This window comes from Drosophila busckii, chromosome 2L, assembly GCF_011750605.1.
Source record: "Drosophila busckii strain San Diego stock center, stock number 13000-0081.31 chromosome 2L, ASM1175060v1, whole genome shotgun sequence".
NCBI classification, from domain to species: domain Eukaryota; kingdom Metazoa; phylum Arthropoda; class Insecta; order Diptera; family Drosophilidae; genus Drosophila; species Drosophila busckii.
Genome location: NC_046604.1, coordinates 3,614,361 through 3,625,880, shown reverse-complemented (window position 1 = coordinate 3,625,880; position 11,520 = coordinate 3,614,361). Strand labels below are relative to the sequence as shown.

Here is an 11,520-nt window from a genome sequence, read left to right as displayed (position 1 = left end):
ATATACATATATATAGTTTTAGCGTTTAATATTGCTGTAAATTTCGATGTGTGTTTTTTATATATAAAATCCATTAATTTTAATGCTGTGATAAAATGTAAGCTAAACCAAAACAACAACAACAATGTAACATAAATAACTATATTAATGTTAAAGCTTATGCTAAGTTATAAATAAAACTATGTTTAATTGAGACTATGCGCGCTTATAGTATCAATTTCATTTCCTTCATCTGCGCAATTGTCAATTGCATAAGCCTAGTGGCTTGTATTCAATTTCAAAGCGCAGCTTCATAACTTGGCCAGTGCAACAATAGGGCATTGGGCTTAGTAAGACATATAAAAGCGCAGCCTCAACTGCAGCTCAGACAACAGTTGCCAAGAAGCTGCCACTCAAAATGCATACTACTCTGGTAATGTATAAACAATTTAAAGTGATACAAAATAATTTAATTAATTGCTTGCAGCTTGTTAGCTTGACTGTCTGCTGCTTGCTTTACGCTATTGGAACTGATGCTGGACTTATTGCTGGGCATCCAGATGAATTAGTTTCGAGTCCTGCGCGCTATGAGTTTCATTATTCGGTGCATGACAGCCATACGGGCGATGTGAAGGATCAGTTTGAGCATCGCCGTGGCGACTATGTCACAGGTCGTTATTCCCTAATTGAGCCGAATGGCCAGCGTCGCATTGTGGAGTACAGCGCTGATCCTTTGCTGGGCTTTAATGCGCAAGTTAGCCACGAGCCGCTGCATTAAAAACAAATAAATGAATTTTATAAATGTGCATTTGTTGCTTTATATTTACACATATGTAATCGTTATATATAATACATAGGAACACACAGATGCGTGTAAAATTTATATGGCTGAAAGTAAAGTTAGCTTAAAGTTTGTGGATAGTTGAGACTAAAGATTTGCAGTAACAGATTGTGTGTGAGTGTGTGTGTTGAAGCTTGATGGGGTCGTCAATGTGATGATATCAGTGTTTTGCTTTCTCTCTCTCTCGCGCTCTCTCTGGGTACTTTGCTTGCTTCCTAGTGGTACAGACCCAATGGCAGCTTGGGTGCCGCATAGGCAATGGGCAAGGGAGCCACCAGCTTGGCAGCCTTGACGACCTTGTGGCCCAGCGGCTCGCGACGCACTACAGCATTGAAACCGTTATGCGCATCCGAGGTGTAGTCAACTGTGCGCAAATAGCCATCGGCATCGATGAGCGTGTATTGGCCCTGCACCTGATCGCCCTTGCGAGACTCCGTCTGGCTCTTGACATCGCCAGTGTGATCATCATGCACGGCATAGCTGAATTGGTAGTGAGCCGGCGCCTCCACCTCGACAGTCTTCAGAATTGGCTTCACAATGGCAGCAGGTGCATGATAGATGGGGCTATACTCAATGGCAGCGGCAGCAGCCACGCCCAACATGAATACGGAAAGTAGCTGCAAGTGCAGGCAGTTTATACAAAAATTATCCTCAGATTTGTTTTGTTAGTAGCAAAAAAACTTACTGAGAACATTTTGTTTATGTTTTGTTTGTTGGTTTGTGTCTTGGCACTTGAGACTCCTGCGCTGAACTATGTCGCCAAATGTTGCGCACGCAACTTTTATAGCCGAAAAAATTGTCAAACACCTTGCCTCGTTCTCCCGCTTTGGGTTGGGTGCGTGTGGATTAGTTAAAGCCCGAACCGGAATGCAGTTAATGTAAAACAGTTACTTTTTGTCTTTTTAACCAGTGTGTGTGTGTATGCGTATGTGTGGCATTGATTGCTGGCATGTGTGCATGTATCTCAGCCCCAGTTCCAAAAACATAACTGTATAGATTGCTCCAGTTTGCTATTTTGGCTATGCACCAATTCGACACTTGTTTTGTAATTATTTATGTATTTTATGTCAAACAGCAACAACAGCAACCACACAACGTCAAAGAGCACTTCAAAGTCAAGTGAAAGTTCAATTTTAAGCTGCGCAACAAATTTGGAAGTCACTTTGTGTCCAGACATTTAATTAATAGAAATTTTAAGCTTAGGTAATGCAGTTCTAACTGCACCAGTTGCTGCTAAAATTAAACAGAGGCTAAGTGCCCAGTGCATGTGATTGGAATTACAATTTAAATTAATATACAAATTTATAATGTGCAGCTATTTTAACATATTAGCAAAACAAAGAAACGCTTGTAGATTAAACTGCAGCCAGCTAAGGAATGATTAACGAACTGCTGAAGCAGCTTATTACACAATTGGTTGGAATCCATAAGCTCATCCCCGCAGAAATGATGAACAACAATAACAAACAGCCATAGACAACCACCAACAATTACAACATGAATAATATGCAAGTACAACTTTATAAATAAATAAAGTGATAATTAAGATAAACTGATGCCATTCTAATATATGCAAATATTTATTAATAATATAATTGAGCTTATCATGATATTCGATTTTCCAGCAAAGCCGCTTGCTCCGTTGAATTGTGGGCCTATTGGTTCGCCTTGCAGCAGTCGCAGACAAAGTGGCGCAGGCTGAAGAGCCTAAGCACCGAATGTGTGTTTGCGCTTGCTCCTTCGCCAAACGACAGGTACTATACCTTAGGTAACGTTACCTGCCAACTGCAGCATCAGATTGGCATCTAGTGTAAGCTGCAATTGTAATATCTATACAAGTTGTTTAAAAGATGCGACTCAGGGGTCATCTCTTTCGATAAATGACAATAAGTAGATTATATGGCTTTGATGGTGTACTGAAACAAATGTTCATAACTTAACTAATCTTATTGAAAACAAACAATTAACACTCATTCTAATTGTGTAAGTCACACCAAATCCAATTTTATTTTGCTGAGCTAGAGCTTAGCATAACATAAATGCTTCTTAATATATTGTTATATTGATTGCTGAGCAAATAATTATTAATTAATGAATATGTGAGTGAATGCAGTTTAAGCAGTGAAAAAGTAAGTCCTGAAGCAGCAAACATTTCATGCAGGTAAGAACTGCAGGGTCGCAATTATCTGCGCAATCTCTTTTACACAATGATAGATAATTGCTTTGTCTCTCCGGCGTGTGTGTGTGGTGCGTGGGTGTGAAATTGCGCTCATGCGTTTTTTTATGCAAATACAAAATGCTTGGCATCAAGTCAAAGAGCATGGAGCTTGCTTTGATTTGTCAAAATAGAGCTGCATTAGCTGTAAACTGAGCATAGCTTCTAAAATGTTTGTTTGCTCTCGGATTTTGATATCGTACAATCTACAAGTGTGTACATGTCCGCTAAGTAGACATAGCTTATTATTTATGGCGTCTACTTAAATTTATATGTCTAGTTGATTGGGTTGGGCGACAACGACAGTCCAAACGACGACAGCGGGCGTGCCGCGCTTGAAAGCCACAAACCACGGCCCAAACAAAATTTGAAACTCAAATCGCTGCTGCTGCGGCGGCGGCGGTGCGTGAGCAGCGGCGGCGTGTCGGTCTTGGATCTTGGTGTGGTGTGGTGTTGGACCCACCATCGATGCCATGCCATGCAATCGTAATCTTGTTCTAAATGAATGTGGCGCAAGATACGCCGCCGGTATTGAAGCTGTAGCTGCAGCTCTGACTCTACCTGTGGCTTATTACTTCATATTGAATTTACCTACGTGTTTGCCGATTGAAATGCTCGTTCGCATTGATTTGTGTGCGGCGGCAAGTGCGTGAAAGGCTTTAGGCCAATGTGGGCAGCCCCGAACGAAATTTTGCAATTTGGTTAAATTAATTATGTGGAAAAACTGCAAAGCTTAACGAAGGCTGTCTGAATGTCAATGTGCAATTTGTACAATTTGCTGGTGACATGGAACTCCTTATCCTCGCCCGTTGTGCAGTTTGTAATTAAGTTGGGTGGCCCAAAAAATGCAACAATTCAAACTTCAATGAACAATTCAAACATTTAGTCAAACTGTAATTTTTAATAAATAAATAAATAGCAGTCTAAATATATATCTAAATATATATCTAGCTCTAAACCTAGCAACAACTGATAACAAGGCACTTAGTAGTCCTGATGGTTGTAGTCTCTGACTTGATTGCCATAGCCAAAGTCCTTGAGATAGTTATCAATGGCTAGATCAAACGAGGATGAAGATGCGGGCTTGGATGGCGGCGCCTCATAGGACTTGTCAGCATAGGCCTCAGTTTGTGTGGGATACGCTTCGGTTTGTGGCTCTGGCACAGGCACAGGCACAGGCTCTGGCTCATATGACTTTGGTGGCTCTGGTGGTGGTATGGGATACGAGGTGGTGCTGTCATAAGCGGGCGCAGCGGTGGCCACCAGATCATCGTATGGCGTCTTGGCCTTGGCAATGGCTCCTGCTCCGGAAGCGGACACCATAGCGCTGGCATGTTTGATGCTGGAAGGACTCTCGACCTTGGCAATGACCGGCTTGTACTCTGGCTTATACTCGGGCTTATACTCGGGCTTATACTCCGGCTTATACTCGGGCTTATACTCAGGCTTATACTCGGGCTTATACTCGCTTATACTCGGGCTTATACTCGGGCTTATACTCGGGCTTATACTCGGGCTTATACTCCGGCTTATACTCGGGCTTATACTCGGGCTTATACTCAGGCACTCGGGCTTATACTCGGGCTTGTACTCGGGCTTATACTCGGGCTTGTACTCAGGCCTGTACACTGGCAGCTTGGGCGCATAGTAGACAGATTCCTGCGTGGGTGCACTGGCTGGATAACCCTTCTTGGCGCCATAAGCGGAGCTCAGCAGATGCGCCAGCTCCTCCAGCGTATAGTTGGGTGCATTGATGTTGTTGGCCGCTGGGGAGGAGGCAGCTGCCGCCGATTCGCTGTAGGCCAAGGGATATGGCTTGTAGGCCTTGGCGGGCGCATACTTGGGATAATATTTGCGCTGATGCGTATGCGTGTACTCCAGCTGACCACCTGGCGCATACTCGCCCGTCGACGTAATCTGCGTCAGCTGCTGCTTGGGATGTGCCACCGAGACTTTGCGGCAAAAGTCCTTGCAGCCGGACTTGCACTCGCAGTAGCATTTCTGATAGCTGGAGGGCGTGGTGCTGGGATAGGTGGGATGATAGATGGGATAGGGACGCGTGGTGGGCACATAGGTGGTGGGTGGAGCAGCGGTGCTGGTGCTCGTGCTGGTGATTAGGGGCGTGCTGCTGGGCGTGGTGCTGTCTGTGCCGGGGCCCGGACTCGCTGTCGTCGGGATGGGCGGCCTGAGCGTCGTGGAGCTGATCTCGCTGCAGGGCACTTGCTCCCAAATCTCCTGCTCACACTCGGCGCAGTACTGTGGAAAATGCGCAAGCGTCGACGTCGCGGTCAGCGTCAGCGCCAGCAGCGCGCATAGCAAACTGTTTCGCACAATCATAGCAACTGTGGAGCAAAGAAATGGGTCGAGTTTAGCTGCTGACGACGGGTTCAACGACTCAAATGACACAGATCCCAATTGCCTGCGCGTGTGTGTGTGTGTGAGTAATATTTTTTACAAACTTTTCGTACCTTCAGCAGTATTTGTTTATAGCTTATATATATAAAGTTATGCGCTCGGATCGCTGCTTGTTCGCTTCTTCCAAATGCAATTTGCTGAATAGCTCTTAAATACGTTTTCTGCCAACAATTACATACAAATGGGTCGCGGAAGCATTGCACCCAAGCACGTACCAAAGCGGGGGCTGGCCGTTCCAAGCCAAGCGGCGCGGCCGGCGGGGCCAGCGACGCCAACGCTGATAGTTGATCAAAACACAATCAGCTGAAGCTGAAGCTGGCGCTGCTTCCGCAAAATGCGCATTCTACACATTCTAGTGCGCAAACATTCTCAAGCTGCCACAAGCTGCTGCAAGTTTGTTTGCCAACTTGCCACACACAAAGTTTGACGCTCTGCACGCATTGAGCATTTTTTTGGCTCTGTGGTTTTTGCGCTCGCTGCTCGCTGGATTTATAAAACTTTTGGGCATCAGCATAATGTTTGTTGTTGTTGTTGTTGTTGCTGACTCATAGATAATGACTTATCCAATCTGTCGATTGTCTTATCAATTGGGAAACATTTTCGACACGTAGAGCGCTGGCGGCGACAGAAAATGGGAGAAGCTGCAGAGCATAGAGAGACATTTGATTATTTCATAGAGAGCTGATAGCTCATAGAGTCAGTTAACTTAATTTTTATAGTTATTAAAAGTCTTAGCAATATTTAAATTGGCTTGGCTTTCATTAATATAGCCAAGGCCGTCTGTTCAGGCTTTAAGTAAATAAAAAGTCAAGGCTTCAATTATCATAAGCTACAAATTAATTTATACGCAGGATTGTTTAAATTAAATAGTGCCTTATACTGATGTTTGTAGTTAGCTTTTACTTATAATTAAGATACTTAGGCAAAGCCTAGATCTATATCAATCATAACTTCAATGAATGAGTGATTAATAAATATATATTTTCAATAATTTATTTATTATTCTTATTACTTCTTTTCAATGTTTAATAAACTGCTGCAATCTGTCAAAACTTTTAAGCTAAAATTACTAAATATATTTATTTAAAAACCAGTTGAATAATGATTCAGCACATTTTGTTTAGACTTATTTATTATACAATTTATTAACTTTAACTTAAATTGGCAATTAGTTTCTGAAATGGTCTAGCGCCTGCATAGATTTGTATCTTGGGATTTGCACTCTTTTCATTCAAGGGCACAGCTTCCACGGCTTCATCCTGCTGGCTCTCTGGCTTATCCCCAGCTGTAGCTGGAGCTGTTACGGTTGTTGGTGCAGAGCTGCGCTTCTTAAGCTTCTCATACTGCCACTTGTCGCTTGCTGGCTGCTGCTGCTCAGCTTTATCCAAGTTGCTGGCAGACGCACTGGCGCTGGCGCTGGCACTGGCACTGGCAGTGGGCGTGCCCACATCTATGACATCTGTACCATTGCTGGAGCCAGTGAGACGTCTTAGCATTTCCTTGTATTGCGGATGATCCTGCGTTATGTACTCGGGCTCATCCTCTGGATTGAGTATTTCATAGTTGGGCGTGCCCACCTCATATGTCGTCACATCGCCCTGCTGCACTTTGTTGCGCAAATCGCTTTCGTTCCAGCTGAAAGGCTGCCCATTGTCGTCAACTGTTGTGGCCAACTGTTGAGTCGCCTCTAGCGCCGTTAGCATTAAGATTACAACTACAGCTTGTCGCATGGCCAACATTTTGATACTGAGCAGTCAAAGTCAGCGCCAGCAATTGTTACATTTGGTGGACCCCGTTCCCTCACTCTCTCAATAGAAGCAGCATCACTCGCTTCACTGCACGTGCGTCGTCCGCTAGAGATTCGAGTTGCGCGCCAGCTACGTGAGATTAGACCGTCTGCTCTTTGCCTCATTTGTCTATCAGTTCAACGCGCTCAGCTTTGCTTAGTCTACTCTCGGGCTTATCTATCGATGACACACCATGCCAAGAAACCTTGCTTATCACGCATGCTGACCAGACTCATGTTATTATATATTTTATGCAATTTTTATCTGAATGAATTCATATGAAAGTTGAGCGAGAGTTTAAGCTATAAAGTTGTTACTACTGAAACTAAACGAATTGCTGTCAGATTCATCGTTCCACTCTCAGTAGAAGGCGGGACTGACGCTTATTATACCAACTCTGCTTGTTCCTTCAATTCAGAGCTGCAGTTGCTGCTGTCTTCAAATAAGAAAATACTTATCTCACTTACCTTGAATATCCTTCATACTCATATTCGCCATATCAGCTAACGTTATTAATTAATTTAAATTAAACATTATTAAGTTTCCACCGAGTTATAACAAAAACTATTTACCCGCCTTAATTTTGTCTTAAATTTAAATTTAACTGCTGAGTATGAATATCCATCCTTACTTAAACCATTTAGCCGAGCTATGGACAAGATACATTTACATATATTGCTATTCATAGTCTGCTTTTTAGCCAATCAAAATCTGTTTCTTAAATCAGATAAATCAGTTGTCCTTGTTTTCTTTTGTGTTCTTCTGGAGAACAGATTCAATATATTTAGATTGTATGTATGTAATATGTATGTATGTTTGATGCATCTTATATGATGTATGTATGTATGCATGTTAGGGTATGTATGTATATAACTTAATTATGATGTATGCAATTGATAACGCTTAAGAGATTCCTTGCAGTTCATGAAGTTGAAGATGTTGATGGGTAGTCAATGATAATGATGCTCGTCAGTATTTGTACTGAGCCACTGGTCCCGAAACGGAAACATAGTTGCCCTCAGCAGGATGCTCAACCTTGAGCAGAGCCTTGGGTGCATAGTGCACGATGGGAGCAATAATCTTGGCTGCCAGCAGCTTCTTGGGCTCCGCTGCAGGTTGCGGTATCTTAATGTCTGTGGGCTCGCGACGCACCACAGCATTGAAGCCGTTGTGAGCATCCGAAGTGTAGTCCACGGTGCGCAAATAGCCATCGGCATCGACGAGTGTATATTGGCCCTCGACTTTGTCATCCTTGCGTGTCTCCTTTTGGCTCTTAATGTCGCCCGTATGCGGATCATTGACGCTCCAATGGAACTCGTACGCCACTGGGCCATAATCAGGCTCCGCATGCAGCTCCACAGCATAAACTGCGCTAATTAGCGCCAAGCACAACAAGTAGCATAACTAATGGTAAATATAAATATTATAGCTTTTGTTTAAAGTATAGCGTAGCGTTGCTTACTTTGGCCATTATTGATATTTGCGCTGAAGAGCTTTGTTGGACCTGTGTGTGCACAGTTGGCTGAACAGAAACGTTATAATTAATCCGCTTGGTCCTCACTGTTTATATACAGAGACTAGCTGGAGTGCCACTCAATCTGCGCGCTGCTGTGGATGTGGCAATCTGCTAAAGTGTTTTTCACAAAATCGAGCAACTGCAACAGCAACACACCAATGACAACAAGATATGTGTGCAGCTTGCTCATTAACGCCAGCCACGCAATAAAAAATAATCAACAAATATTTATACAAATATGCAAACGTGTGGAGCTGCCAATATAAAATCCATAAGCATTAGATCGATGAAAACGTAATTTAAAAAATACTTGTACTAAAATTTATATACAAGTATATTTAAATTTAGCTGCATAAAATTACAAATATTCTACATATGCTGCAATAATTATGAAATTTATATAGTAGCTATTTTTGCATAGCCTAAAAATAGCAATTTGATCATTTATTATTGTCGTGTGCCGTCAATTTCGTTTGCTTCTGCTATAGTTACGATCTAATTGATGTGGCCTAAAGCTTGTTTGTTTGTCATTAACAAATATTTTAATTAATCGCCATTAGACAAGTTTTCGGGGCGGCACATATTGAGCGATTTCTTAAAATTCAGGTTACGCTATCACGTTTTAATTTCAACTTTAAAGTTTTATTAAGTTTCTTGTTTTTTTTTCTTCACTTTGGCGCGTGTGTACTTGTTAGGCGTAACTAGCTGCTAACTGGGTTAAACATAGTTTAAGCTAAGTGCAAAATGAGCTCGAATTTTGCATACTTGAACTAAGCCAAAAATTCAAATGAACCGCCAACCAAAATGCCGTTTACATGAACTTTGTTGCTTGATTTATTTTCTTGCATAAATTTGTCGTGTGCAGTAAATTAGTTTTTCATAAAAAGATACCCTGTAAATTGTAAACAAAAGCAAGCTGCAGCTTAATCTTCTGCAGCATCTTCTGCCTCCATTTTGTCCAGCTTGGCGCGCACAATGCGCTGTCGCGATCTCAACAGTTCACGTCGCAGCACATTGCTCTCCGCTTCAACTGTTTGTATAAGCTGCAAAAAACAAACATAAGCAACAATAATTACAATAAAACTTTAACTTACGCTTTCTGTCATGGCAGCGCGCTCCAGCGTATTTGCATCAGCATCATCTTTTCTCAGGCAACTCTCACAGCTGTCCGCGTCCACATGCTGACGCCCTCTGGCACAAGCTTCAGCTTCTGCTTCATATTTAGGCGGTGGCTCATCTTCATCTTCTTCAACTGTTTGCGCTGCTGCTGCCGCCTGCTCTGCTTTTAGCTGCGCTAGCTCATCGCGCAATCTTTGATTCTGCACTTCTAGCAAATCCACGCTCTCCAGCTCAAAGTCCATTTCATCTATAATATCATAGGACTCATCCAGCGCCTGTTGCATTTTTGCCAACTTTGCTTGCAGCTGCTCCACTTCGCTGCTTTGGCTCTGCTGTGATTTGCGTTGCTCCAGCAACATTTGTTGTTCTAATACGCAGCAATTAATTAATCATTCAATTTAAACAAATCGCAGCTCACCTGAATTGCGCTGATCTATAGCTGATTTCATTACCAATCCTGTAAGCGCTTTCTGTCGCTTAAACATTTCTTCCAGCGCCTTGCAACGCTTTACTTTTTCCAAATACGCATCATGCAGTTTATTATATTTCTTCTTGTGCATTTGCAAATTTTCTACAACTCGATCACGTTCTTCCTGCATTTGAAATGCCTGAATTTTTGCCTCCACATGCACACTGGCGTTTGTATGTTCATTTGAGGAGACGCGATTCAGTCTGTGATGCAGCAGTACGTTTTCCTCTTCCAGTTTTACATTTTGCGCTTTGACTGTAAACAACAAAACTTAGCGCAAGGCGTATACTTAATGTAACGCATACGCACCTGCAGCTAGCTCTGCATAAAGCACTTGCCTGGCAGATGATGAGCGATCCATTTCAAGTAAAATTTGTGTCTTAATTTAAAAATTTTCAGCTGTGTAAAATAGCATTTGTCACTCGCAGTTTACCTTTGGTTTGCCTAAGGCAGATAAGATAACAATTACAAAGCAATTGTTGCCATATTGCCAAACTAAAGTGTTTGCAGTTTCACTGCTTAAAAAATTATAATTAAATTAAATAAAAAAACTTTTAAATATGTATGTTTCTTTTTAAAGCAATAGCAATATATTTAAAAACACATTTAAAGCTAAATTGAACATGTTAACGGCGCATTTTTTAGTACATTTTTTGACTAAGCAACTACACAAACCTAACAAGCTAAGACACACTCCGCCGCGTATAAGACGCACACCAATTTAGAAGGTACCAGCTTCAGTTTTATAAGACTTAAGCCATTTAGCAAACAGTGCCCATTCTCCCAAATTAAAACAAACTATATTGCAATTTGTTAAGAACATTTTATATCTTGTATTGTTTTGTCAATAGTCTCATGTTTTCATTTCATTAATATTTATGTATAGTTATTCAATATTTTCTCTAAATAAAATATGCGCTGCTTACAATATGCACGCATAATATTAGGTAAATTTTTATTGCACCTATTTATTGCGCTGCTAAACTGTATCTTGTGTGTGTGTGCTTTAAATATTTTAAATATTTATATACTATACACGCATGTATAAATCATTGTATAATTGTATAACTATGCGTAGAGCCAAGCTGCTCAATAACTATTTATGTATTGTGGCTGGCTGGTGAAGACTTAGAATTAAAAACTAACGCTAAATATAAATTGTTAGCGTTACACTTGGTT

At 41.7% G+C, this 11,520-nt stretch overlaps 6 protein-coding genes across 6 annotated transcripts; 1 reads left to right on the top strand and 5 right to left on the bottom strand.

Moving 5' to 3' along the window:
- Positions 1-397: 397 nt before the first annotated feature.
- Positions 398-757, top strand: LOC108602765 (cuticle protein 8). Its single transcript, XM_033293987.1, has 2 exons — positions 398-417; positions 475-757. The coding sequence occupies exons 1-2, from the start codon at positions 398-400 to the stop codon at positions 755-757; spliced, it is 303 nt and encodes a 100-aa protein (XP_033149878.1).
- Positions 758-941: 184 nt separating this feature from the next.
- LOC108602830 (cuticle protein) lies at positions 942-1,514 on the bottom strand. The gene is made up of 2 exons (XM_017991117.2): positions 1,506-1,514; positions 942-1,437 (listed from the first exon to the last, which is right to left on the bottom strand). The coding sequence occupies exons 1-2, from the start codon at positions 1,512-1,514 to the stop codon at positions 1,036-1,038; spliced, it is 411 nt and encodes a 136-aa protein (XP_017846606.2). The 3' UTR covers positions 942-1,035.
- Positions 1,515-3,962: 2,448 nt separating this feature from the next.
- LOC108600490 (adhesive plaque matrix protein) lies at positions 3,963-5,575 on the bottom strand. The gene is made up of 2 exons (XM_033293864.1): positions 5,504-5,575; positions 3,963-5,377 (listed from the first exon to the last, which is right to left on the bottom strand). The coding sequence occupies exon 2, from the start codon at positions 5,370-5,372 to the stop codon at positions 4,020-4,022; it is 1,353 nt and encodes a 450-aa protein (XP_033149755.1). The 5' UTR covers positions 5,373-5,377; positions 5,504-5,575; the 3' UTR covers positions 3,963-4,019.
- A 1,026-nt stretch (positions 5,576-6,601) lies between these two features.
- Positions 6,602-7,189, bottom strand: LOC108602897. Its single transcript, XM_017991250.2, has one exon. The coding sequence runs from the start codon at positions 7,187-7,189 to the stop codon at positions 6,602-6,604; it is 588 nt and encodes a 195-aa protein (XP_017846739.1).
- Positions 7,190-8,057: 868 nt separating this feature from the next.
- On the bottom strand, positions 8,058-8,759 carry LOC108605109 (cuticle protein 7). Its single transcript, XM_017994675.2, has 2 exons — positions 8,700-8,759; positions 8,058-8,641 (listed from the first exon to the last, which is right to left on the bottom strand). The coding sequence occupies exons 1-2, from the start codon at positions 8,706-8,708 to the stop codon at positions 8,207-8,209; spliced, it is 444 nt and encodes a 147-aa protein (XP_017850164.2). The 5' UTR covers positions 8,709-8,759; the 3' UTR covers positions 8,058-8,206.
- An 827-nt stretch (positions 8,760-9,586) lies between these two features.
- Positions 9,587-10,737, bottom strand: LOC108603351 (microtubule-associated tumor suppressor 1 homolog A). The gene is made up of 4 exons (XM_017992089.2): positions 10,651-10,737; positions 10,291-10,596; positions 9,848-10,239; positions 9,587-9,796 (listed from the first exon to the last, which is right to left on the bottom strand). Exons 1-4 carry the CDS (start codon positions 10,700-10,702, stop codon positions 9,677-9,679), a joined length of 870 nt encoding a protein of 289 aa, XP_017847578.2. The 5' UTR covers positions 10,703-10,737; the 3' UTR covers positions 9,587-9,676.
- Between the last annotated feature and the right edge of the window lie 783 nt (positions 10,738-11,520).

What these genes read in the sequence shown, in the direction of transcription:
- LOC108600490 (XM_033293864.1), bottom strand. Translation starts at nt 5,372, where the DNA reads ATGATTGTGCGAAACAGTTTGCTATGCGCGCTGCTGGCGCTGACGCTG.
- LOC108603351 (XM_017992089.2), bottom strand. Translation starts at nt 10,702, where the DNA reads ATGGATCGCTCATCATCTGCCAGGCAAGTGCTTTATGCAGAGCTAGCT. An exon ending in TTATGCAGAGCTAGCTGCAG is followed by an intron (nt 10,597 to 10,650) that starts GTGCGTATGCGT and finishes TGTTGTTTACAG; the next exon opens with TCAAAGCGCAAAATGTAAAA. An exon ending in GCGCTGCCATGACAGAAAGC is followed by an intron (nt 9,797 to 9,847) that starts GTAAGTTAAAGT and finishes TGTTTTTTGCAG; the next exon opens with CTTATACAAACAGTTGAAGC.
- LOC108602897 (XM_017991250.2), bottom strand. Translation starts at nt 7,189, where the DNA reads ATGTTGGCCATGCGACAAGCTGTAGTTGTAATCTTAATGCTAACGGCG.
- LOC108602765 (XM_033293987.1), top strand. Translation starts at nt 398, where the DNA reads ATGCATACTACTCTGGTAAT. An exon ending in ATGCATACTACTCTGGTAAT is followed by an intron (nt 418 to 474) that starts GTATAAACAATT and finishes GCAGCTTGTTAG; the next exon opens with CTTGACTGTCTGCTGCTTGC.